General features: G+C 41.5%; 1 protein-coding gene across 1 annotated transcript; it reads right to left on the reverse strand.

Moving 5' to 3' along the window:
- Window positions 1–9,447: 9,447 nt before the first annotated feature.
- sim1a (SIM bHLH transcription factor 1a) lies at window positions 9,448–27,016 on the reverse strand. Its single transcript, XM_061049521.1, has 12 exons — window positions 26,909–27,016; window positions 26,229–26,709; window positions 20,315–20,394; window positions 18,999–19,088; window positions 18,804–18,912; window positions 18,637–18,722; window positions 18,308–18,507; window positions 17,992–18,098; window positions 16,823–16,970; window positions 13,591–13,756; window positions 12,170–12,581; window positions 9,448–10,936 (listed from the first exon to the last, which is right to left on the reverse strand). Exons 2-12 carry the CDS (start codon window positions 26,401–26,403, stop codon window positions 10,218–10,220), a joined length of 2,292 nt encoding a protein of 763 aa, XP_060905504.1. The 5' UTR covers window positions 26,404–26,709; window positions 26,909–27,016; the 3' UTR covers window positions 9,448–10,217.
- Window positions 27,017–27,599: the final 583 nt, after the last annotated feature.

The raw sequence follows: 27,599 nt of genomic DNA on the forward strand, positions 1-27,599 counted from the left end.
TGTGTGTGTGTGTGTGTGTGTGTGTGTGTGTCTGTGTGTGTGTGTGTGTGTGTCTGTGTGTGTGTGTGTGTGTGTGTGTGTGTGTGTGTGAGTGTGTGTGTGTGTGTGTGTGTGTGTGTGTGTGTGTGTGTCTGTGTGTGTGTGTGTGTGTGTGTGTGTGTCTGTGTGTGTGTGTGTGTGTGTGTGTGTGTGTGTCTGTGTGTGTGTGTGTGTGTGTCTGTGTGTGTGTGTGTGTGTGTGTGTGTCTGTGTGTGTGTGTGTGTGTCTGTGTGTGTGTGTGTGTGTGTGTGTGTCTGTGTGTGTGAGTGTGAGTGTGTGTGTGTCTGTGTGTGTGTGTGTTGTGTGTGTGTGTGTTGTGTGTGTGTGTGTGTGTGTGTGTGTGTGTGTCTGTGTGTGAGTGTGTGTGTGTTGTGTGTGTGTGTGTGTGTGTGTGTGTGTGTGTGTGTGTGTGTGTGTGTGTGTGTGTGTGTGTGTGTGTGTGTGTGTGTGTGTGTGTGTGTGTGTGTGTGTGTGTGTGTGTGTGTGTGTGTGAGTAAGATGGATAGAGACCATCTCTTCTTACTCTCTGATGACGTTAATGAGAAAAACAGAAAGAAGCTTCAGACTGACCGCGCCGTCTGAAGATGAGATCTTATTTACACTTCTTTAAAGACGTCATATTTTAAGTTCTGGTTCTTATTCATAAAAATAAAGAACATTTTAGTTACTTTGTGGCGTTTACATCCTCCATGTTCGGGCTCGGGCGATACGACCTCAAGTCAACATCACGATTAATTGAATATTTGACCTCGATTACGATTAATGAGGATTATTTAGTTTTTTGTTTTCTGCCCTCATAGTTCACTGACGAGGTCTGAACTGTAAATATGATCACACTGTTAAAGCTGGGATGTGTTTTCTAATGACAGAGTGAATATCTAATGAACTATTTTGAGGTTATTTATTGAATATTTGGAAATTAAATCAAAGCATCGCTTGAAATGAAGTTTTTTCTAAAGCAGCAGAAAATAAATAACTTGTATTTCTTGCAAACAGTTTTTCTGCAGTGTTTTCATTTCACTTCCTTTTGTTCGGTGTCGTCTTCCCTAAAGATAAAATGTGTCCAAACGGGACGTTGCTTCCATGCCGCGGATTGGACGTGTCGTCATGTGACTCTGCACTGAAAATAATCAAAATAATCAAAAAGATTACGTCGGTTAATTTTCGATGAATCAGCCGGCCCTAATGTCTGCATGGTGCTTGGTGCTGCCGCCTCACAGACAGACGGTCTCTGGTTTCCTGAATCGTCTCCTCGTCTTCCCTCCTACAGTTCAGACACACGTTCGATTAATTGTTGACCGAGAGGCTTTTTCATACACTCACTTGTGGAAATTACTCCAAACTGTCAGGACAGCCTGAATCTGAAATCTCTCCTGAGTTGATCTCTCACACACACGGCCCACACAGCGTGAAGGTTTCTCCAGGCACGACATAAAACAGACACTGTGGAAATCCAAGATGGTGACAAAGTACGAGAACATACTGACAGTTATTACCTTTGCATCAATGCTACGCGTAATCGGACGTATTTGCAGTTTCAACGTTCAGGAGGAAAAGAGCAGCACAAGCAGCTTTGACACATGCATGAAGATTCACACTCACCAGTTCTGTGATAGAAATGTCCTCACCCGCTCAAACACTCACTCTTTCCTGAATTTGACATTTTTCTGACTCTCCCTGAGTATCACCTGCTGTGTTCACACATCCAAACACCCCGTCTTCACGCTGAGGTTTTACTCAGAGGCTCGCAGGAAAAAAGTCCAGGTGAAAAATGTGAAGCTCACCTGACAAACTTTCAGGAGTTTTGTGCAAGAGTGAACTCATCAACAGATAGAGCAACACGACCGTCCGAGCCAGGAAATTCAATCGATGGAAGAGGCCGGAAAATGTCCCCACATTTTCAGGATTTTTGTGAATGTGTGAAAACATCCTGGATGTTATTTAGCGGGTCTAAAGCGTGCACGCTGCAGAGTGTTGTGGGCTGATTGGCTGCTGCATTCTGCGAGGTACACAGCGCACAATCTGAGCGCTAAGTTAAGTGCAGGAGGCAAAAGACGAGTTCGATACATTACTGATAAAACAAAAGTCTGCGTTCATTTTGTCTTTATTTCAGGAAGCATACAAATACGGACTGAATGCTGCAATACCACCAGAAGCCATGGGGGCAGTGTTGAGCAGTGTAGCCAACAGTTCAAGCAAATCCAGCAAAACACAAAAAAGGAACATTTGTGCAACTTGTTTATGAACTATGGACAAACATCTGAAGGTTCAACACGTGGGGACAGAGACAGACGACTAGAATTTTTTTTATTATTCATCCCAACGTAAAGGATGCAGGGGAGTATATCAATCAATCAATCAATCAATCAATCAATCAAATGTATTATTAAAGCACATTTAGAAAACAGCAACAGCTGACCAAAGTGCTGTTCATGAAACACAAGAGAGCAGCACAGCACAAAACAACAACAAATAAAAACAAGACAAAAACTCCCATACATGTGCGTCCACTCACAAATGCACACACAGAATACCAACAACACAACCAGACAACAATATTACACGACTTTTTATAGAAATGCATTACAAGCAACCCAACTAGGACGCAAAAGCCAACATGTAAAAACGACACAAACTCCAGAACGATTGAGGCTATACGGGTAGTGGTGGTTATATAGTTTGAATAAATGTCTATTTGAATCCATACAGGAAGTATAAATGAGCCTGTAAGGATAGTTAAGTCGTCTGTTTTTACAAACTGTAAAATCCAGAGAGTGTCAGATGAACCTCTCTGCAGCAACAGTCATCATGTCTCAGTTTTGTGCTTTTTAAAATCTGTTTTGGTCCCTTTAGGCAGACGATGGAAACACAATCAGAGATCTTGCAGATGAATGAGAAATATAAATATTAAATACAGTCTGTACTCTGCATCCTCTGAGGTCTTGCAGTCAAGTCAACAACGCCATGTTTGTGTTGTTTAACCTTTTTTTTCCAGGCGGCCGCGTCACGCTCCTCTGTGTTTACTGCGCTGACATTCTCTGACATTTGAACATATGGACACACACATCTCAAACGGGATGGGAAATGCCTGGTGTGGACGGAGAATCGAGATAATCCCAAAAACTAACAGTGGAGTCTGTTGTCTGCTTCTCAGGGATCAATAGCACAGACACGCTGCTCTTTTCACAGCTGAGCTCCAGGTACGCAGACACAGAGAAGATTTAAACACCCACAGAGCAGAAACATAAAATCTGATTCTGAATCTGTCTGCACAGACACACACACGGCCTTTCAGTCAATCACACACTTTAACTGTAGTCAAAGCTTTGTGTCATACACCGATGGAAAGTCAGTGTTTGTTTCTCTGTCACACAGAACACAACAGATTCAGTCTTTAATGTTTTTAATAAAAGCTGCTGCTTTATTCTTTACAGGGTCTTGAAATTTAAACTGTATGGACTTGAGATTGTATATTTATTTTCTAGTCTTCTGACTACTCAAAGCTCCGCAGGTCACACCTACACATTCACACACTGAAGGTAGAGGCCGCAAAGTGACCATCAGAAGTAACTCATCCCAGTCACACACATTCATACGCTGCTAATTTGAAAATGGGAAATTTGGGGTTGCCCAAGGACACATCAGAAATGTGTCTGCAGGAGCTGGGGATTCCAGTTGAGAGACGACCGACTCTACCCAGTGAGCCACAGCCGCACCATGCAACAAAGTTCCAGTTAAAAAGAAGACAATTTGCCTTTGTCTGCAACTGAACAACGTGTTTGAAATTGAGCTGCAAGAAGTCAAAACAAAGCAATCACACTGAAAACGGGAGCAGCTCCGACCGGTCAGCAGCAGAACGAGTCATGATTGGCCCTCGTGCCACCTTGTACACTACACGACAAATAACGTGCAATCTTTAGAGTCAGTCTTGTGTTTATAAAAATCACTCAGGGTGTGTCTGCTGTTAGCACACAAGTCCGGCAAAAAATGATGAAACACTAAAATCCGTTTTCACATCTACACTCCTGAAAATATCTAGATCATTACAGGAGGACTGCTGCAGAGATTCTCCTGACCTGGTTTGGTACATTTATATTTTGTACCAAACTGCAAAGTATAAATGTGTTTCAGTTTGCATGAAACAGGAGAAAACCCCAGACAGGGAGACTGGATAAGAATTTATCTTCCTATTTCACTGGGGCTCTAAATTCAGATGTCGGATCAGAGTTAAGGATTCATGTGGAGTTAAATTTGGGGGGGGGGGGGGGGGGGGGGGGGGGGTCATGGTTAAATGAGAACAATATTTTCTGAAAACGATTACTCAAAGTCTCAGGGTGGGGTGGTTTGGGGGTTTAACTGGGGTCACCAGAGTTCATTGGAGAAGTATCTGTCCATCACCCCCCCCTGACAGCTCCACTCTTACTCTCTCACTGTTTCTGTGTAATCCCGTCCTGCTGGGGAAACACATTTCACAGAGAGTTCACATTTTAAGACATCATCTTTTAAAGTTTCTGCTGTTTTATGCTCGTTAGGTGAGCGTGCGGAGCTTAAAAAAAAAAAAACATCTGTAAATGATTTGTCAGCGAGGTGTCAGGGATGTGGAGCCGCCGAGAGAAAAACAAATGAGCGCTCAGGTTAACCTCATGGAGCCTCCATTAGACATGCACCGCCACCTCCAACCGCACCGAGGCTGCCCGGAGGAGGAGGAGGAGGGGGAGGGGAGCAGAGAGGTGGAAGTTATGTACCGCTCTCAGGAAACAGACGACTTAATCCAATTAGAAGAAACGATCGCTGTGCCCAGGAGGGGTGAACAACATCCTGCAGTGTTCAAAGTGTTCAAGAGCCAGAGGTCTCCGTTTGTTTTGTTACTGAAGATTGAAATGTTGTAAAATAAATGAATGTTTTAAAGGGTAAGCCTTTTCATTTTGACCTGTTCTGTCTTTAAGACATCTCTTTTTTGGTGCTTCCACTCATGCACCAAACTCCTGCTCGGGTTGATCTTCATGTGTGAACGCAGACGGACAAATATTTCACTCTGACTTTACCCAGAGTTTTTTCCGGCCAACCCAGAATGAATTTTTGCACATAAACTCAGGGTGAGCTGTTTGTGTAAATGCAGCAGGAAATATCCCGGATAATTCCCTGTTTGTCGAGCAGGAACAGGTGATGATATTTATATCCTGCGGCCGGCACACGACGATAGACTGCGTGACCAGCGGGATGAAACGGCTTCATTGTGTTTTCTGTTCACCTGAGTTCTAGCGTCAGACTCTCTCAGTCTTCCACTAACTCTGTTTTTTTAAGGATTTATTTTACATATTTAAAATACATTTAAGATCATCGTTGTTAGACTAGCAGTTCAACGCTGCTCGCTGCCTTCAATGTGACATGCTGCACAGCCTGACTTCATATTTTCTCTCGTCTTAAATAGTGCAAAAGGGAGTTTTTTTAAACAGGAATGTTCTAGAAAATTAACTTTGTACTCTAACTAACTGTTTTTACATCATGTGCATGCTCCTGAGACGCCCCTCTGTTTGTAGCAGATTCATTATGTGCACAAATCGACAGCGCGATGCAAACATCGTCACTCTCTCCCGCTCAATTTCTCTTTCAAATGTCATTCTGTGTTCTTACATCAGCTCACCTCGGCTATTACGGAAATTTCACCAGCACGCAGGCAGGAAAATGTTGTCTTGTTCTTAACCGGCCTTTTGGACTTGTTGGCTGCTAAAATTGTTTGTTGTCTGCATTTGATTGCATCTTAAAATCCTGAAACCTCTTTGTTGAAGAAGCTCCTCTTGAACTCCAAATTAAAAAATAAGTGTTTTTAATGGTGTGTGGTTTTGTGCAACGAGTCAAATGACTTACAATGAAATAGATTGGCACCTTGTTTAAATCTTATTTGTTGCTCATCGTTGATATATCCATGGCTGCCATAACCCCGTTTAAGGAAATCTAATTTGCATTACATATATGAAAAATTATATATTTTTTGTGTTTTTTACATACAAAACTACAGGGGGCGCTAAGTACTCAAACTGGCCTTTAAAGGGTTAAAATCCTGAACATGAGTCAATCAAAGTAGGAAAAAAACATTACTGTATAATATTTTTATTGCCATTTATGAACGGCTGCAATGTTTTGCCACGACGACGCTTAACGTTACTTTTAAAATAGATAGTCTGAAGGTTAACTCGCCCAAAGCCCCTCCCATCCTGCCTCGCTGTTGACCCCGCTCCTCGTGTCCTCGCTGGTTTCTCAGCAACATGTGCGTACAGAGTTTCATCAGCCTCAACGATTATGAGTGAAAAAAACCTTCCTGAGAGGGTCGAAGCTGAAAAGAGGTAAAATGAGGAGAAGCTAGCGGGATGAAAGGTTTTTTAATGTGAAGGTAAGGGGGGGGGGGGGGCTGGCAGGAGTCGAGCAGCAGCAGCAGACCGAGATGGTCTAAAGCAAACACTGAACGCTCATCAGCCCCGGAGAGAAGAGCGACCCTCATCTCTGACCTCCACACATCCACAAATCTGCAGGATTTAATTGGAGATTCAGCCGCACCGCTTTCTGCCGCCGCTCTTTATTTGACAGTGCAGATACTCCACTAACCCGTGCAAATTACAGCGAGACAAAAAAAATAGATCTCTGAAATTCACTGAAGTGACTCTAAAGCTGATTTCCTGCACCAAAAATCCTTTCATGTTCTAAAGGAGGGTGGATATAAAGAGTGCAGCGTGTAGGTGCAGGGCAATTAAAACAACAGCATCAATAAGAAAAAACAGGCAAACACACACCTGCTGCATGCCAATTTATTACGTTTCTAGTCGGAACAATATTGACTTATTGTAAAGTATTGACAAGGGTTGTGCAGCATCATCAGCCGCACTCTGACCTCTCGTTAGACCCCTCATTTGACCAATTAAGACTTTTACTGTTCCCAGACTATAACAGCCAATGAGAGCCTGAGCTGCCCATATTCTGACATATCTACAACCGGCCAATTGCACAACATTATGCCGATGATTGATGTTTCTTCTAGCCAATTAAATCCTGAACAGGTGAGCATTTTAACACCTGAAGCCTGACTCACACTGTGCGACCCGATAGTCGAGCACGGCCGGAGAGCTCACACGGTACGAGTGAAATCGAGACGGAGCGTTGACAATTGTTAATAAAGTTTAGGATATAGAAAAGTTGATGCAATCGTAGATATGTGGATAGAAGTTTCAGGAAAAGTGCTGCACTGATGATCTGTACAGAAAATAAACAAAAAAAAGAAACTCCGGGTTGCGTCCTGCCACTTGTTGCCATGACTACAGTCCTCCTTTGTCTCTCGTGATTATAATGTAGACGTGCACGACTTCAAGATAAGATTTTAGATCCTAAGTATTAAACATGTTTGAAATAAATCGGGGCGTCCCCGACGATCGCTGAGCAGATCGGGGACGTTAAGATTGGATCTTTGGACCGCTCACACTATAAGATAATCTGAGCAGATAATCGGGTCCGAGCAGCCTCGAGTCGGGAGAGACCCTGCGACCGTCGGGAAAGAAGAATCAGAGCTCAAATCGGTGGATTATCCTGCAGTGTGAGCCAGAGTTAAGAGAGTGTGATCTGTGACGACTGCCTGCCTTATTTCACCAGAAGAACGCTCGGCTTGATGATTTTTGGAAGAATTTCAACACATTCAGAATCACCCGGGTGTTCAGAGGAGACTTTATCTATTTGTGCTTGTAGTCCAAACGGTCCATGAGCAGCCGTTAATGTCCTCTGGTTATGTCTGCCTTGTAGGTGTATTTTCCAGGACTCGTTAGGGGAGACGATGAAGGGAAACTTGAGATCTCTGCAAAAAGATTTTTATTTTGTCTTCTTTTCGAATAATAATCAGTCAAAAACACACTCAATAGACACACGTTTGATTGCAGCTATATTTCAAAAATCATAAAGAAACATCTGCTCAATAAATACAGGTTTGTGCCAGTGTGCTTCAATGTGGCAGGACTTTCTTTTCTCGGCTTTATTTACAGATCACCATAAATAACTTTGAGCACATTTCAGGCTTTGACAAAAACAAACAAAAAAAAAAAATCCAAAGTTGTATAAATATAGTTTCATCTAAGGACCGAAGAGGACATCAAGAGGAAAATCCAACATGCCCACAGAACAGTTATTAACAGTTGCTTCAGGGATCAGAATGAGCAGAATCAAGCTGCCGTACGTGGCATTCAAACTGGTCAAATTGCATATGGTCACAGGTGTCAGACTTCCACAGATTCCAGGATGAAAAATGTTTCACCTGACGTCTGTTGTCTCCTGGGATGATGCTTGCTTTTCTGTAGACTATAAATCAGGTCATATCACATTTCCCCTCCACCACGATTATTCACCATGAACCTGAAGCAGCAGACGTCGACGCTGTGTTCAGCATCCACCTCGTGTTTATCATCCACCTCGTGTTTATCATCCACCTCGTGTTTATCATCCACCTCGTGTTTATCATCGTTTATCAGCCTTCTTCTGCGCTGTGTTTACTTCCCTGCAAGATACAAAAACTGAGAAACAGAGAAACGTAACAACAATGGCTTTGCATATAAGTTGGTGATGTTTAATTAGTCAGCATCACTGCAAAGTGCACCACACCCCCCCCCCCCCCCCACACCCGACCCTGTCAGTTCCCCTTAATCCAAAAGCATCAAAAAACAAGGACACAAAACCCCCATCTGTTATAGTGCAAACGGTGAAACACTGAAAACACAACTCCAGCCATTTCAAACCCAGCTCTGTTTCCATCAGACTGATCAATTCTCCTACTCGAGTATTCCCTTTAAAGAATCAACATCTTTTAGCTAATTATGTAAATCTGGAATTCAAGTCACATTCTGTTTTTAAGGGTACCAACAGGGTTCAAACCGTCATCCTGTGGGACCATTTCCATCGTGTTCAACAAAGTCTACACCGTGCAGTTTCTGTGTTGCTCTTAGTACCATCAGTTTTCATTATGCAGAGCTTTTCAATCCTGCTAGCTAACAGTACGCTAGCTGAGCTCTCAGCCTATGGTAACCTTGATAGCTGTGTCACACTGCTGGTCACTTGTCTTTAACTGAGGAGTTTTATTTGCTTTACAGTATATCCCTGTTTTCTTTAAATGCATGATTTTGACCTCATGAGGGAGAACAGCTGATAAAAAGTGACATGGAAGACGCAGTGCCTCAAAACATTAGTCCTCTGCACCTTGATAACTTTAATGATTTGTGTGCTGCAATACTTTATTTGTATTCTTTGTAATTCTCTCCATTGAATTATTTTGTTAGCTAAAATAACATTAATATGTTATAATTTCCTGCCATCCCCCGAGTGAATTTTAAGTGAGCTGATTGAGAAGGCAGCAGGATATATCCAAGAAAATTGGGGGTAATGACATTAATATCCTGCAACCGGCACGCGGCCATAGACTGTATGCACGCGACCGGTGTGATCTCTGTGCACATACAGTATCATGAAACTGCTTCATTATGTTTTCTGTTCACATGTATGCTCTTCTCCGCTCTTTGAGAATGTAGAATTTGTAGAATTAAGCCTTGGACCCTGTTGCTTTATCACCCATTTCCACGTCTGTCTTTTCAGATCATGTCCAGCCTCTTGAGACTCCACAGCAGGATCGTCTCCCCCTGTGAGGTGCATGTGTGAACAAGCAACTCGTTGAGGTTTTAGTGGCAGTCTACCTGAAGTTGTGAAGCTATTTTTAGAGCTGCATGTGTGAAAATGGATGTAATCTACCCTTCTGGCCTGCTGCTGCTGCCTCAGTCAGTTAGCTTGTTGGTGTTATTGTGTGTTCCACAAATGTTGTGTTGGAGCCAAAATAACTGACTGTAACCCCAAAAGTCTCTCACTATCTTACAGATAGTTTCAGTGATGAACCAGAGAGTCCTACACTCTGCCAGGTAACGTTGCTATTCTTGTGAAAAGAGTACAATTCTATTTTCCTTAAAGAACCAAATCCTGCCGCCAGCTGAGGCTGAGAAACACGATGACACTTTTTGTTCCTGTCAATCATTTAGACCCCCAAATAAGTAAAAGGTTTGGCTGAGCATTGATCAGTATGATGAAGAAACAAGCTAACTTCTGAAGATGGCTTCATGTTGTTAGCGGTGTGAAACAGTCCCACAGGGTGTTTGAGATGAGCGCTAGCTGCCGTTGGTGATGATGACGGAGGTGCCTTTGTGTCCGGAGGTCTGCTCCGCCGGCATGCGGAGGTGAGGGGTCATATCGTAGTGGGTGGGGCCTGTGCTGGCGGAGGAGCAGTAACCCCGGAGGTTCTCTGGGTCATACAGGTGCTCCAGGGTATAGCCTGTCAGGGAGTAGGCTGTGTGTTTGTCCAAGTAGGGCCGTGGGTGGCTGTAGGAGGGGTAGAGGGCTGGTGCTGGGGTCGGGGAAGCTGAGCACGCGCCCGGCCGACCGAACGGGGGGTGTAATGGCAAAGAAAGCGGGGACAGGTCCGTCTGGAGGTAGTCTTTGGGCTTGTTGAGGCGCTCAGACCCCGGGCTGCTGAGCCTAGAAATGGGGACCGGGCTAGGCGCAGGGCTGCTCACCTGACTTAAACCTCGACACACAGCGCTCTGTAGTGGGAGAGACCCTTGAGTAAACTCTGGAGTTAAGCAAGGTCCAGGGCCTTTGGGAAGTCCATTGGCTGGCCCAAAAGTGGTATCCAGAAGGCCCTTACGCGACTGCAGCCGGTTCTCCTCCTCCTTGATCATCTGCTGCGTTGCTCGGATCAGCGTCTCGATCTTGCTGGGTTGCTGGGGGCTGCAGTGGTAGTGGTCGGCTGGGTAACGATCCCCTGAGTCACTGGCCGAGCCTCCGTCTGGAGAGCTGACGACGCTGTCCTCGTCCCAGTGGCCCCGGCCTGCACGCGGAACAATGACACAAGTTTTTCAACTTTTAATATTTTTGCAACCATTACTGCTTTTGACTGTCAAATGTTTCTGTTTACTCTGAAGGAGGGCATGGAGTTAACAAGTGGAAACAAACTTAAGAACACATTTGATTTCCACCCCCCAGGAAGTTCCCCTAGTGACAAGGTGACCCTTCAGACCACATCTACAGAGAGAAGATCTTTACCGAGGAAACAGGACACCATGCGTTTCAGATTTTCTCAGCTCCAGGCCAGAAATGTCACTCACAAATCATCGTTTACACCACGATGAAATTGGTTGTCAATTTCTCTGCAATGCATTTTTATAAATGTTTCTAGGCAACTAATCTCCTAGTCGGTTAAACGGAAATTCAAATTTAGACCAACCGACTTGTCTAAAGGTAAGACAACACTCACCAGTCAAAATTGAGCACACTTAATCTAAATTGTCGGCAGGTAAACGATGTCATTTAGATTGCTGAGTGTTGCTTAAGTTAGCGTTGTTAGCACCGCCAGCCTGTGCTCCTCCTGCATGTTAACATCCACAGGCTAAGTGTGGTTACACATTGGTACAGTTGATACACCACCTGACACAACCGACATGCAACTTAATCTCAACTTTCTAGATCAAAATACTGGCAAACCGCGCTGCTCCTACGAGATGCTACCTGTTCACTGTGCTTGTTTACATCGGGCTAGTAGAGCGAGTAAAGCAGGTGCATTAACCAGAGGGTAGGGTGACTGCGTTATGTGCATAATACTGTAATATTTATATTTAGTTTATCGAACTCGTAATTCTGAGAACAACAAGCAAGGGTTCCAATGACTTACTCCTTTGCATCACATTAAAGATTTTCTCATCTAATTTCAGAAGTTTTTCATGAATTTTTGAGAAGATCTGGACTTCTTTTCATGCACCAGTTGCCATGTTCTATGTTACTCTGCTCAGTCAGGAAACATTCTGGGAGTTTTCTCAAACTACTCTGTTTGAATTCTGCATGTGGAGACAGAAGGGGGTGGGGGGGGGGCTTAGAGGGAGTCTTTGTTTTGATCTGAAAATCTGCTCTGTAAGCCTTTAAGCAAAGATTATTGTATGTTGTGTTTTTCACTGGGCCCTCTTTATCTTCTTTAAAACTTGGAACAAGTATTGGGTCCCTTCAATGCAGATAATCAGAAAACTAGTGTTGTCTCTAAAGTGGACATGGTCCAGGTCTTTGTCCTCACCATGGTAGCTGTGGATGGCTGTGATGTGAGGCGTGCTGCTGTCATATCCCTCGTGGTTCTCCAAGGAGCTTTTACTCAAAGGTAGGACGGAGCAGGCGGTTCCCCACCACGCATCCCTGCCAGACGGAGGAGCTCCGAGAAAATATCGGCCCGCCTCACATCGACCCCTCTCGCAGCTCTGACCCTGACCATGAGCGTGGAGGTGTGTGTAGCCGTCGCTGCTGGTGTGATGCTGCCCCTCGGACAAGCTGTAGCAGAGAGTTCGAGGATCAGAAAACTGTCTGTACACACAGGAGGCGTCCAGTCCGTCACTGTGCTCCAGCAGCTGAGGGGAGGCGGAGTCTGTGAGGGGGCTGCTGCCCCACGGACTGTCCTGGTCTGACTCTGATCGCTCTGTCTGGAAGCTGGGATACTGCAGAGAAATGTGGCAGAACAGAGATTTGAGAAAACCTCGAATGAGATCTGGAAGTTACATTTAAACTCTTAAAAGAAGATAAACTGTCTGAATGTTTTAAAAGGACATCTTATCAACCTAACATCAAAGCAAATTAAGCAGCAATTTGGATAGTGTACAAACCAACTTTTAATACCAATTCTTCCTCTTAAAAGTAAGACGTTTCCTTGATAGTGGTGTAGCCAATAAACAGGTATAAAATGCTAAAACATGCGCCTTCATGACCGGAAGTGCAGCTGCCACCATCTTCCACTGCACGCTCCATCGTGTGTTGCCAGCAGCAGCTTCTCTGCTCAATCTGGCAATGTGAGTGAGGCTGGTGGCGTCGCTTATTTACAGCTTTTCTCCCTCATTAGATCATAATCATGCATTTAAAAATAGTAGTGGTGTACTGTTCAGAAGATAAACCTTTTAGTACTGTTGGTATGATTGAGAAGACTCCTCAATTAGAGACATCAAGAGCAGAGGTGGGTCCGTACTTCATAACTATGAATATAACCGCAGGTTGAGAGCTTAACTACCTTACTGCAGGATTAGAAACTCTACAGGGTGGAAAAGGTAGTGCTGGAAAGAGCTGCACAGAAACTGCACCATGTGGACTTTGTAACCAATGTGAATCATCACACAGGAAGACAGTTCAATCAGTTTTTCACTCTGGGAGACCTCTAAGAATTGACTGCATCTAATATCGGCCCTATATATATATAATACACGGCCCTTCAAAAAGTGTTTTCTAGCTCGTCTTTACATCGATACTGATTATAAGTACTATAACACTACAACTTCTGAGGAAACACATAATTTCAAAAATAGCTTTTTGGTCTGATTGTTCACACAAGCACTTATTTTTGCAACAAGTGGACATCCCCCTGCTGGGCATTCATAATAATGCAGGTTCTGCGGTGCTACACTGTTCATACCTTCCATTTCCTTCATGCACTCTCTGAGTCAGACATTGAACCCTCACCTGTGTGTATGGCGAGAGTCTAGTTTTGGTCTTGGGTCGGGATACTCGGCTCTTGGGGGTTCTGCAGGTCTCTGGGAGGCTGCCGGTGGTGCTGGTGCCGTAGGGGAAAGAGGCCTTGGATGTTGTCTGGTCCAGAGAAAGCTGGAGGCCTTTATATTCAGTCTCCCTGAGGAAACAAGCATGTGGTGCACATTATTAATGTCATGTTTTGCATTTGCCTGTTCTAGTATTAATACAGTTCATAATTACAGAAGGAGAGATCTCAGTCCCCTAAAGAGCACAAACAGCCCATGTGTACCACAGTGTTTGGTTTATCTCTAGGTGCAAAAGAAACCCATTAACATCTGTTTAGCAATTAGAGCTCCATCATGGTGCCGAGAGCGCCGACATGCAGGGAGATGTGTGTGTGTGTGTGTGTGTGTGTGTGTGTGTGTGTGTGTGTGTGAGATTGCCAGGAGGGATGTTGGGATGCTTGTTTTATCAGAAGGATTGCTGCAAGGCCTTCAACAAACACCCTACAGAGGGAAAGCTGTCCAATCAAATACACCAGGAGATTAAAGGCTATGTCTGGCTAAATCAGGCCCATAGGAGAAGCTTGGACACCTCACTTCTGGGAAATGGGAATTGATTTCTCGCTAAAGTGTTCCACAGATCTCGCCGTGGATGATGAATCAAGTTGGAGACAACAGAAAACCTGGACAGGGTTTACTTTAGACAAATAGTAATCCATCCTCCTCACATAGCTCCTGTCCGTCTCAATCTTTCTCCTCACAAACAAACTCAAACACGCCGACACATTTCAGGGGATCTGCATCAGCTACATCAGAGGGATATGAATGATCATATGCATTACATTAAACTCTATGATGCTCACAGCCACTGGCTTAACATTTTTTTATACAGCGATTAGTTTCAGATGTATTTGTAGTTATAAAAAACAAAAGTATTAAACAACACATTTTAATGCATCAATAGATAATTAAGGTTTCAGCGTGTTTTTGTTAATCTTTGGTCGACATATTACATCATCGATGATCAATGAAGTTCATTTTTTGATCAATAGCGATGTTTAAAATCTCTCTGATTGTGTCTGGAGACATTCCTTCATGTTAACATGAATAAAGAATGTGTTTTAACTTGTGAGAAACTGATCTCTGATCTTTGGTTTGCCAGCTACGTCATTCCGTCATTGGAAGTGTATCAATAAAGTTTGTCTCTGTGGTGAGATCCAGCCCAGCTGTGTGTTTGTTCTTCTGTTATTAATTTCTGTCTAATTTTTGGTAAGCTCACAAGAGTCGTCGTCTCTGCTTGTGTTGAAATCAAACATTGCTGTTGTTGCAAGCCTCCAGATGTTGCTCTTCCGCTTGCTCCTGCCCAGGTTTCGAATCCAGATCCAGAGATCCCCCTCTCTTTATCTCCCCAATTTCTGACTCTATCCACTGTACTATCTCTGAAAAAAAGTGCATCAAAAAGACCCAAAATCGACCTTTAAAAAATAAATAATCTCTGAGCGGTAAGTCAACTGACAGTCCAGTAAAAAAAGTGAAAGTGAATGAGGCAGCTCTCCCTGACGTTAGAGCCTTTTCCTTCATTTGTCTTTGTGACAAAATGTAGATGCCTTAATGAGAGTGTTTGCCTTGGAGAGTGTGGGTGTTCTCACGTTGACGGAGAGGGTCGGAGTGTGATTTAACAAAGTGACGAGAACTGATGTGCAGACAGCGTTGACTCTTGTGAGTAAAGACAGTGTTACGTGCTTCAGCAGCAGACATGCCTTTATTCAGACGGTTGCTAAATCTCTGTCAGGCTGTGGTAGCAGCAGCAGCAGCACGGGGTCAAAGGTTATCAGAGCTGAACACACACACAGAGTTCATATGCAGGTGAAGTGGCTTTATCAGCTACCAGGTTAAACAGTTTCACACAAAGGAAACCTCACCTGCACCGTCACTGTGTTGTTCAACTCATACAAAGAATGATTTAAGAAGGAGCAGGGGAACCTTCCTTCAGCCCCTCACAGCAGGCTGCAGCCCATAAACGCTCACAGAGTTTACAGCCTATTAATTAAGAGACTGTAAACACAAAGCTGTTGTGGGTTTGATGCAGGAGGCGGAGGAAATGTGTGTCAAGCTTGTTTCTGAATGCAGACAGTCTCACTGCTTAATGGAGCCTTTTATAGACCCGCTTCACTCACACTCTCACTCGTACATCTGTGAAATTTCAAGTCAGGGCACCGATAAAGAAAAGGAGCAAGTTAAAATATGAATCACTAAATAAGAGTGAGGCTCACGCAGGTAGAGTCTCTGGTTTCAGTGGAAAGATGTGAAGAAACAGCTTGTGATGAGGATTTTCTCAGGACTGTTTGTGCAGGATAAAGGCTCAGCTAATGCACCCCCAGCGCCTGTCTCTGTTTATTCACTCTGCAGGCAGAGCTGCCAGTCTCAGATAAACTGTACCAGGTGACTAAGAGAGAGAGGCCACCACAGGTAACAGCCAACACATGAGCATGCTTAACAAACTCAGACACAAAGGGCTCAGACACGCTGACATACAGGAGGGCAGTGATAGAGCAGGAATGTCTGAAAAAAACTTTTGGTTCTCTTAAAGAAATCATTTCACATTTCTTTGTTTCAGTACTTAACAATAAGAGCAGGATATGACTTGACAAACTTTGCCTGTTCCCTGATTCTGCAAAACCTGGCTTCAACAAACACGTGTCGGGTTTCCAATTAACCTCCAGTTAATTGCTTCACAGCAACTGTTTGCGTAAATCTCTAGTACCAACACTCATTATCTCATCACAGCAGAGAGTGACAGCTCAGCTGAGATGCGAGCCGCTCCTCTATAACCCTGAGCTGATAGACACCAACACACATGTGACTGACAGCTGTCAGCTTCCATCCATGTACACATAGACCTTTATGAATCTGTAAGAGGAGGATTGAATAACATCTCATAAAAAATGAATGTTTTGCAATCATTTTAACATTAGTGAATCAACCTGTAGCTCTCAAACTTAACGTTACTGAGGTATCATTTAAACCCAGAACATTTGAGACCCATGTTTGTAAGTAAAAGAATTCTGCTTAAACACGTGCAGGAAATGATTTAATGACGTTTCCTAACACTAAAACAACAAGCCAACAGCATGAAGCCATAAACAAAACATCTCAAGTAAGAACCCGTCCACCAGACTTCTCAGCACACTGATATGATAAAGGTTAAACCCAGCACTCACGTGAGAACGTAGTTGACACTGACGATGCAGTGAGGTCTCGATGAGCGGCTGTTGTGGACGATGGTTGCATAACTCTGAACCCAGACCCAGCCGCCAGGCTTGGCCAGGAAACGGTAGTACTTGGTGGTGACCTGGCCTTTGACCAGCACTAAGGGGAGAGAAGTCACAGAAAGTTATTACTGTGGAGGGAAAATCTTAATAAACTGCTTCATGTACTCATGTTTATCACATGTTGTTGTTTGGACACACTTCTAAATACACAAGTCTCATCTTCTTAAGCATGCTGACACAAATCAAAAACACTGCTATGAAGTGAAATCATGAGTCACAGTCTCATAATTCATTATCTTAGTGTCACTGTTAAACCTTTAATTCATTCAGCTGGCCAAGAGTCAATAAACAAAATGATGTGAAGACGCTTCACATTTTCAACCAAAAGAGAGAGCATAACCTTCATTGTAAAAATATGTTGACAACATTTCACAAAATTTGTGTAATTTTAGACTTTGCAGGAGTTTGACTGCATGTTTTGGTAAATAAAAACAAGAAATTGCACAGAACTTGGTGCATAGGATTTCTATTTTTGTTGCCGTGGTATCAAACAGGTTTCAATATTTAGTTTTTATGAGAATCATTTCTAAGTTTTACATTCTGGTATCATCACAACACCATTACATCAAAGCACAACACACCTCAATACCAACATAACATCAGGGCATGAAAACATTTTAACATAACACAATGTAAGAGTATCCAGAAGAGAAGAAAATGTAAAGCCTGAGAGGCGTACCACGAAGCTAGATTAGAGAGTAAACCGGGTCTGTTGAGCCTAAAGTCAGAGTTTTACATGTGATAATAATATTTATGTACTCATAACATCTTCTTGTTATATCAGCCTGACTAAAGCCTACAGCTGGTGATCCTCCCTTTTTGTGTAGAAGAAGTGTCATATGATGAGCTGAATGTCCCGTTTTATGTGACTGAGCACACAAACCTGCTTCATGATACCTCATATCTCTGACTGCAACTTCAGGCTTTGTCGTATGTTGAACTCGCTTCATGGTTTACCCTTCTGATATAGTGTGTGTATGTGTGTGTGTGTGTATGTGTTTGTGTGTGTGTGTGTGTGTAACGAGAACTTGTAAGAAGGTAAAACAAACCTTACTCACACAAGTGATGAGCACAGCGCAGGTGGAAGGAGTCGCAGCTGTGGACGTGATGATACAGAGTCTTCTCGATCAGATCCTGAGGTTCATATCCTGTCAGCTCTGCAACCCTGAGACACACACACACACACACACACACACACACACACACACACACACACACACACACACACACACACACACACACACACACACACACTGTGAGTTACAGCCTTCCCACATTTGAACACATTAAACCCATGCAGAAGCCAGCCTGTAGGAGATATATCTCCCAGCTGTTAGCAGGTAGCAGGTGAACTCTGAGCCACACAGGACGCACCGTGAGTCGAGGAAGATGAGCTTCATGTCCAGGCTGGCTCTGAACATGAACATGTTGCTGTGCAGTTTGATTTCTGTGACAGCGCTCGGCGGCAGAGAGTGACCGACGGCCACCAGCCCGACGTTCTGATAGCAGCCGTCGAATGGAGACATGTCCAGGCTGTACTGACGGATCTTCAGGTAGCCGCTGCAGTGGATCACCTGGGACACACAGTGCACATTATAAGGTTTCTCTTTTTACTTTTTTCTTTATTTGATAATTTATTGGACTTAACATTGATCATAACGTTGCACATTGAATAAAGACAGTTGAGCAGCTCAGCGTCGTACCTTGTATCCTCCACAGGTGAGACCAGCGTTTCTTTTAGCGAGGACACATTTCATCCTCAGAAAGAAGGAGCGCTCCATCTCATATTCTGCAGAGAGTTCAAAGACACGTTATTAAATCTGCTCAGTGAGTTATTTACAGCATAACATGTGTGTGCGTTGTTGATTACCGTGGACAAAGTGTGAGTGGTAAGGCTGGTGTGCTGTGAGGACGGCCGTCATTTCATCGTGGTCTGCTGGGTGGATGTATTCATAGATGCTGTTTCCCGTCAGCTCGACCTGTTAAAACAAACATCTGCTCAGCACAGCGACTCATCAGGCAACAACATACAAGAGACAGTCACATGCAGAGTGTTTGCACGCACCTGTGACAGGCCCAGGTGGACCGATGCCGTCTCTGATATGTACATTATTTTACCGTCTGGAGCCACCACGAAAATGAAGCCGTCTAACGTCTGGAAGGAGACAGAAAAAAGACGTTATGTTGAAAAAGAATTTAAGTCATTTGTCCTTAAATAAAAGCAGTGTTATAATTTTGAGTTTATATTTTTTTGTTAATAGTAAAGTATAATATTTCAACTTTAAAACGATGAGTAAAAATCAAATGATATCTTTACCAGTTTCAAAACTACAGCAACAAAAACAAAAGTCCTCAGCACCCAGTTCTGGGTAATCTATTGTTTTAAATTACAAAATATGCAGAAGAAAATCCTGCACACTCCACTACATGAAACATATTTGTACAGTTTAGATCGTGTGCTCTCTCCTTTGATTAAATATGAGTGAAGATCTGTCATTTGTAAAGCTTCTTTTTATGGAATTGTTTACTTTCAGTATAAAGAAACAAAACAACACAGAAATTAAAACAACATAATCCTTTTAAAAACTTAATTATACAATATTCATAAGAAAACATAAAGGTTAGAAAGCTTTAAGAAAAAAGAAAAGAAAGTGAATTCATATTGATTTATGTTTACATTCATACACATGTTTTTAAAGCGTCTTTACTCTTCAATGTTATCCATCAAAACATGAAGAAGACTGTATCAACAAATATTATCATATCGACATCAACCAGATCATAAACTCCTCTAATATTGATGTGCAATTATATGAATCACAATGCTGGTATGAAAAAGACTAATTTACAAAAAGAGTCATATTGCTACACAGAACACAGAAGCTACCATCCTGCAGCTCTGATTTCCCAGCCTGCAGCCCAGTCTCTCCATCATGAAGCCCTGTTATTCAAGCCTGCAGCCTTGCTCTATTGTGCTGCAGCTGATGTGAGAGGGGCTGCAGGAGAGACGGAGGCTCTGTACGTGACCAGGAATGTGTTCAGCTCATTTCACTCTTAAAGCAACAAGAATGGAGGCAGTAGGAGGCAGATGGCAGCAGCCACTAAACCAGACACACACACACACACACACACACACACACACACACACACACACACACACACGAATACGAATACACGCACACATATACACACATACACACATACACATGGTCAAACTGTGGCTGAATAATCCTAACAGAATTTGCTTTAAATTGTTTAATGTCTTTATTCTAACGTGTTAAATAAACTATTTAAGTGACCTTGGGGCAAATCAATCTTTTATAAAGGCTTTTTCATTAGTCTTAAAGTGTGAGTACTCCTAATAAACACAGTTTAAAGTACCTGTAAGAGGTGTGAGCCAAGCTCCTGAGTGACTCCATCCAGAGAGCTGCGGCTCACGTGACCCCAGGACTCCCCCAGACCTGTGAACAAATCACCCACACACAGAAACATAAGATTATATATTAAGAAGAATACATACATTTTTAAAATCTCTTATTGTATATTGGCTTCAGTTCAACCTGTATAATATAAGATACATAATGTATTGCACATTATAACCAGAGAGGTGTTTAAATAATAAACGTCAAACAAATAAAGATAACAGTCATATCTATTACTCCATAAAGGGTTGAAGCAAAGACTAACAGAGTCTAGACAGTTTTATGGGGTTATCCTTAAATACACATTTACTGAAAAGGCCTGAGAGTGAGAGTGTGTAGACATGTAAGGGCCTCATGTGATCAGGAAAGAGACGTATTAAAATAGCATGAAGATGAATACTAGTCTCCACTGTGTGCACAGCTTTTTCTGCATGAGAAAGTCGGTAAATTGCAGCCTGCTGGTTTAGAGTTTTGACAGCACAGGCTCCACTCTGCAGCCTCCAGCTCTAAAAATACACGAAACCTAAAATTAGAACAGGATCAGGACTTTACAGGATCGTTAGTAAAAAGTTGTAGCGTGAAGATATTTCCCCTGCAGCAGTGAAAACTAACATTTCAGCTGCTGCGAGGAGTCGACTCAGAGCAAACAGGATTCTCTGCAACATTGACATGCAAATCCCGCTCTGCAGAGCAAACATGCAGGCGGCATGCGGGGATCAGAGCGCCCCGCAGCCCGCACGCTTCTGATGGAGCCAATATAGACTCCCCGTCTGCATAAAAAGACACAATCGAAATATCCCCGAATATGCCCACAACTGAATGGAAATAATCACCGGCAAAACAATAAACACATACAGAGAAAGAGGCTTTAAATACGTTCTACTGCTGCAGAAAAAAATCACGCAACTCACGAGCTGCACGCAAAAATATCCTCTGATCATATACACCAATTAATACAGAGTAAATACATCTTCATTTATAAATATTAACACGTTGTATCATCTCAGCGACTTCTGTTCAGGCTTCAATATTTCCTCACTTTAGGCCTTTAATAACCTAATAATAATATTATAATAATAATAATATTATTAGGTTTGCGGGAAGAGGAAAATAAACTATTAAGACAATTATACAAAAAAAACAGTTTAATGTGTAATAATTAATCAATCGAGCGGAGTCTTTAAATAACAACAAATATTAAATAAAATAGCCTAAATATAAAAAAATGAAATAAATTCTCCGTGGATAATTTTCATTTCAAACAGTAGTTTTAAATACGTTTTTTTTTCGTGTGATCATTAGTGATCTGGTATTTTGTGTTTTATTGTAGCCTAATTTAATTTCCTATTGATTTGTCTGTAGATTTAGAGGCACAAGTGAGGACGGGAATTATCCTACAGATTAGTGGTTAATTAGCTTATACAGTTTATTATAACATCGTCACGTTAAATTATTTAATTAGGTGGTTACACCCGAATAAAACAACACATTTAACACAGAAATGTAGCAGGGAGGGTAACAATTATTTCAAAACACCAGAAGTGTTTCCTCAGTATTTATTAAAAGATACTAGGCTGACTGCTGACTTTATAAACGCAAATTAGGTTATTTGTGCACTAACAAGCTACATTTAAGTCAGGCTTTATTGTGAAGAGTTCAGACGGTGAATCAAAGTTCCTGAAGTAAAAAAAGAACTTCTAAAAACATTCAGATTTAATAATTGTTTTCACAGAGTATGTTCATTCATTTAATTATTTAATTCTATTTCATGAGCTAGTGGTGCTTATTACACGGCTACTTTTTTGGGAAATCAATAAAATGTACACTTTTCAAAGAAAATAATACATTTCAGACAATTTCATTAATTTAAAAATGATTTATTTCGTCTTCTGTTCCTTGTGTTCTAGTTTGAACTGTATCCATGGCAACGGTTAACGGTTGCCTATAGCAACGGTTAATTCTAGCCGTCATTAGGCTAAATGATCTAAACTAGATTTCATTATTCACATTTAACTGAACATTTCCTCTGATGGTGAACTGACACAAGGTGAACAGCTCACCACGAACCAGCTCAGCATCTGAATGAGTTTTTCTGCATCGTCATTGTCTCAGTCTGTTGACATTTTATTTTTTCATTCACCATCTTTAAACGCCTCCATATGCTTTCTCATACCCCACCATGTTTCTTTATGTGTTTAGCTTTCTTCATGTAGCCTACCATATTTAGTTTTGTAGTCTTCTCTGTCATAGTTGGCTCTTTCAAACTTTGTTTTATCCGTCGTTTTCCTCTCCTTTCTCCTTAAACAGATATAGGCCTTTAAAATTAACCGGACTTCTTTTCGCGGATCGATATGATTACAGTGAGTCCCTGACATCCGGGTGCTCAGTGCTTTCCTTAGCAACGGATTGTTCGTCTCAACAACGGAGATCTGTTTAAAAAAGACAACTAGACAAAAACAACTAAACGACTAAAGTGTATTTTTTTGTGATTACAATAATACACAAGGCTACTTCTTTAATAATTCTTTAATTGTAAATTTCCCCATTGTGGGATAAATAAAGGATTATCTTATCTTATCTTATCTTTATGGTGTTTTAAAACGTCAAAAATTACCTAATAATAGCAAGAATAACAACAAATATTTGTGAAGAATTTATAAGAATTGATCCATTTGAAAAAAAAAACTCTTATAGGCCTAATATTAATGAAGTGAATAACAATAAAATAGCAGGAATTTTCGGGACTTTATAAATGATTAAAAACGTTGCTGTGTTTCGTCACATTTTGGAACACATAAACCAACTATAGACCTAAAACAACTAGGTAGGATATTAAAGCTCCCATAATAATAACATCAATAATAATATAGGCTATAGCCTACAAGTTAAATAACAGAGGAAAATAAAAGTCATTGTTTATTCATATTGTGTTCATTAAATGTTGTCCTTTCTTATTATTGTTGAATGTAAAGTGTTAAAAAATCAGCCAATCAGAGGAGTGAAAAGAAAAAACATCTCCTTGTAGAATTATTATTATTGTTTTAATAAACAACAATAATATTATTACATTAGACCATTTAAGTCCATTCAACACAAACACACTAATTCATTCTTTAAAAACAAAGACAAGAAGTCGACAAGAGGAGGAAGCCGAGTGAAAATCCACTAAGTGGAGTCTGAGTTGTGATTTTTATTGTCCAACAACATCACACATTGTTATCTTGATCCTCATTACGCTGAATGAAGTGTGTTTACACTCTGCCGTGGCCTATAACAAGATTTCATCTCCGAAAATGAGCAATGAACAAGACGACGAGTTCATCTAATTCAGGAAATAATCCAATAAAAGAGAGTTTAGGACGCTGTGTAGGTTTAAATCTCGTTCGGGGGCCGGGGTGTTGAGAATTCAGCGAGATATTTGTGGTGTGGGGTGTCGTGTAATTTAAGACAACATGGCTGAGGTCAGAGGTCATCCTACTGACCACTCTGAGGGCCATAAATAAAGCCCCCCCCCCCCCAGCTCACAAAGTCAGAGACAAAAAGAACAAATCCTCCTAAAATTAAGATCACTTTAAGTTTATTTTCCTCCCACTTATTCAAAGCCCCTTCAAAGCTTCTTCACTGACTCGATCGTCGTGTGTGTGTGTGTGTGTGTGTGTGTGTGTGTGTGTGAGAGAGAGAGAGAGAGAGAGAGAGAGAGAGAGAGAGAGAGAGAGAGGAGGCCTGCTCTTTAAAGCAGCAGAGGTGATTTTATGGAGATAAAAACACAGTCTGCAGAGGACAGAGGAGTAAAAGCCTGCAGCTGTGATTGTCTCCTGAATTATTCACTAACGTACATATTGTTAGAGCGCAGAGCGAGAGCTGTGCAGAAAGAACATGTTTCAGGTCTTATTCATCCGAGTAGTGCATCTCACAGACAGAATATCAGAGCACAGCTTGATGCAGCTTCAGGAGGGAAATATAAAAACCTAAAGAAGCATCAAATAAAACTTCAGGATACAGCTGCCCCCACACTATGAAATCTTTACAAAGAATCCTTTCTAAAGGGAATATTTCAGGGTCATGATGCAGTTTGAAGAATCATGAGGTTCAATAAGACGAGGCAGGGAGATAAATCATAAAGAGGAATATCTCAGAGTGGTGGAAGCACTGAACGGTTTCATCTTCACAGATTAGCTTCTTTAAAATCTCATGACAACAAATGAAAATGTTGCAGGTCTGTTCCCTTTTTTTAAAAACTTGTATAATCGATATGAGTCATATAAGAGGAGAAAGGTTTAAAAAATATTTAAATGACGGTCCTTGTTTGATTTGGATTGTTTGTTTTCTAGGGATCTATATTTTTAAATGGTAACGTAGAGTAAATATAGGCTAGATGAAGATAATTTATAACACATGGTTTAGTAATTATAGATAATCATAAAACTGTCTGTTTGGATTTTTGGTGCTTCAACTGAAAACAGAAGAAGAGTAAGATGTACTGACATCCGCATTTTTCTTTCTGCATACTTGAATTAGAGTTGTTGATTTTTGTCTCCATTATTTTTGATCATGTAAATATTAAGACATGCGGTCGATGAAACGTTGATCTAATAAGAAGAAGATAATTCACACATCCTGAATGTTTCTGACCTCTGAGAAGATTTTAAACTGGATTCTTTTTTACAACTTTTCTCAGATGGACACTGACAGAAGATAATACAGAGCTCTATTTAAGAGGACGACAGCAGTGATGATCAGAATCATATCTGATACTTCAGCTGGTTGTGAACTCGGTTTGGACAATTTCATTTTATAAAATAATGAATCAATAAAACAGATTGTCCTGCCCATCTCATGAAGATGTTGAAAGCAGAGATTAAGATGCATTATGAACCCTTTCTTTGTGTAACTTCTGTCCTGTAATGCAGCTTTCATCGTGCAGCCTGAGCCTCCATGTTCTTCCTGCTTTACTGTTACAAGAAGCTCCATATGTTGGGGGATCAGACGTGCACATCATACTAATATCCGCAGCTCTGCAGCAGTCACGTAGCGTGGATGGAGCCTCATCTCAGCTAATCTGCTGGCAGGGGCCACCAGGGGCCCCCGGAGAGAAACCACATACACTGCAGGCTGAGACTCAACAGGCACCACGCGGACTGACGGAAAAACCCCGTCCCGAGTTTGATTCTGACTGAATCTGATTTTATCAGATCAGAAAAAAAACATTCTGATACTGAGACATTTATTTTATAAATAAAAGAGACATGAAACGATTCAAATGAACAAATTCAGATTTCAAATATGTGCGTGAGTGGCGCGTAAAACCATAATGACGTAGGCCTATATGCTTTCATTTATACAAAATAAAATAACCAAACACCACTGAGGTGACTTTTATTTATATAATAATGTATAAAGAATTAACTTTTGTTCCATCGTGATTCAGATTAAAAATGTGCCTTAAATGTTGTTTTTCTTTCCTTTAACATTAAATTATAACAAAAAATAAATAAAATGGCTTTCTTTAAAAATGATCACAGTGAATGTTTCAATTGAGTCATTTTATTTCGTGGGAGAAGAGAAAATAATGTCAGAAAATGAACTATTGGAAGGAAAACAATATTTTTAAAATTTGGGAAAATGCGGATTATTTTTTAAACACGTCAATAAAATAAAATAAAATAAAATAAAATAAAACAAAACAAATAAAATAAAATAGCCACTTTTCCTGGTCGCCAATTTAAAGGAAACAGAATCGAAACTACAACAACGTCATGTGAGATAATCGGAGCCTTTCCTACTCTTCTCGATCTAACTGATGTTATTGAAGCTTTATGAAAGTCTTGTGTGTGTGTTGTTTGCATGATGTGATTCTGTCCAGCAGCTCTCACCTTCAGGGAACACGATCCTCATCTTCAGGTAGCTGGTGGTCAGCCGGATGATGGACGCTTTGTCCAGCTGGGAGGTGATGGCGGAGGGCAGCGGCAGCAGTTTGGCCAGTTCATAAAACTCACTGTTTTCTTTTTCCCGTCGAGTCCGGGCCGCGTTTTTAGATTTCTCCTTCATCTTTGTGTTAGTAATTTTTTTTTTTATTCTACTCTCTGTCAGTTCCGGGTTTTGCCGTCACTCTCTGCCCGGTTGTCTCATCCTACCGGGAGCTCCTCACGGTTAAATCTCCTCCTCTGCTCGGTCGGCCTAAAATCCACAACTGCAGATGCGTGAACACACTCCCATATTTCCAGATGTTCCTGTTGGATATCGACGAGCAGGATGCGTAATTCCTGGATTTCTGCAGGACTATTTTTTTTAAATTATTGTTTGCGTTTTGGTCAGCCTGTTGGAGGGCTCACCGCACACTTGGGTCCATCATACCTGAAGTAAAAGGTAACGAGGGACACATGCAGAAATAAGATGACTAAAATAACCAGACAGATCTTTAATTTGGGTTAATCCATCTCTTAAAAAAACGGATCGAACCGCCAGAAAAAGCGCAATCAGGACACTTGTTTGAGTCTTTACACAATAATTAAATATTTATATGAACAACTATCCTACATAGTTATTCACTCACCTCATCGTAGACAACTCTCCTCTGAACTGACGCCTGTTGAGTTTAATTATCTCCGAACAGATTCTCCATAAAGCCCGGCTCCCACATTTCTTCAGTCTGACTGATTTTGTTCATAGTAGCAGCTTCACAGCCTCCTGTGTGATCCAGGCTGGGAAAGACCCGCCCACTTATGGCATCTCTGCTCCGATTGGACGATTGGATACCGTGCGTGGGTTAGCATTGGCTCCTCTGAACAATGACGCAGCGTAAAATGAACGGGGATTGGCTGGTGGAAGTGTTCACCTCTGGAGCAAACTGGAGCTCGTTCACTTTATTGTAGAAACGGTAAAACATGCGGAACCCCTTTAAATATATGTAAGTTTTAAAGTTTTATTGTCTATTAACAAATAAATAAATAAAATAAAGATTAACTTAAGATAATTTAATAATCTGTTGGACATTATCTTCCATTCGGCATACATAACAACCCCATTTACAGTAACAATATTTCAGTTTAAAGGCTTTTTAACATATTAAAATACGAAATGTACTTAAAAATACAAGATCAAACTTTTATTTTTAAATAATCAGTACAAACAGCAGACTGGAACATTTCTCTTAAAGAAGTTCAGGCATATTTGTCGTGATTGTTTGCTTTTAAAGTCGTCAGTTTTTAAATGGACTTTGGTGTAAAGTAAACACTTACATTATG

This window comes from Labrus mixtus, chromosome 11 (assembly GCF_963584025.1).
Source record: "Labrus mixtus chromosome 11, fLabMix1.1, whole genome shotgun sequence".
Lineage (NCBI taxonomy): Eukaryota > Metazoa > Chordata > Actinopteri > Labriformes > Labridae > Labrus > Labrus mixtus.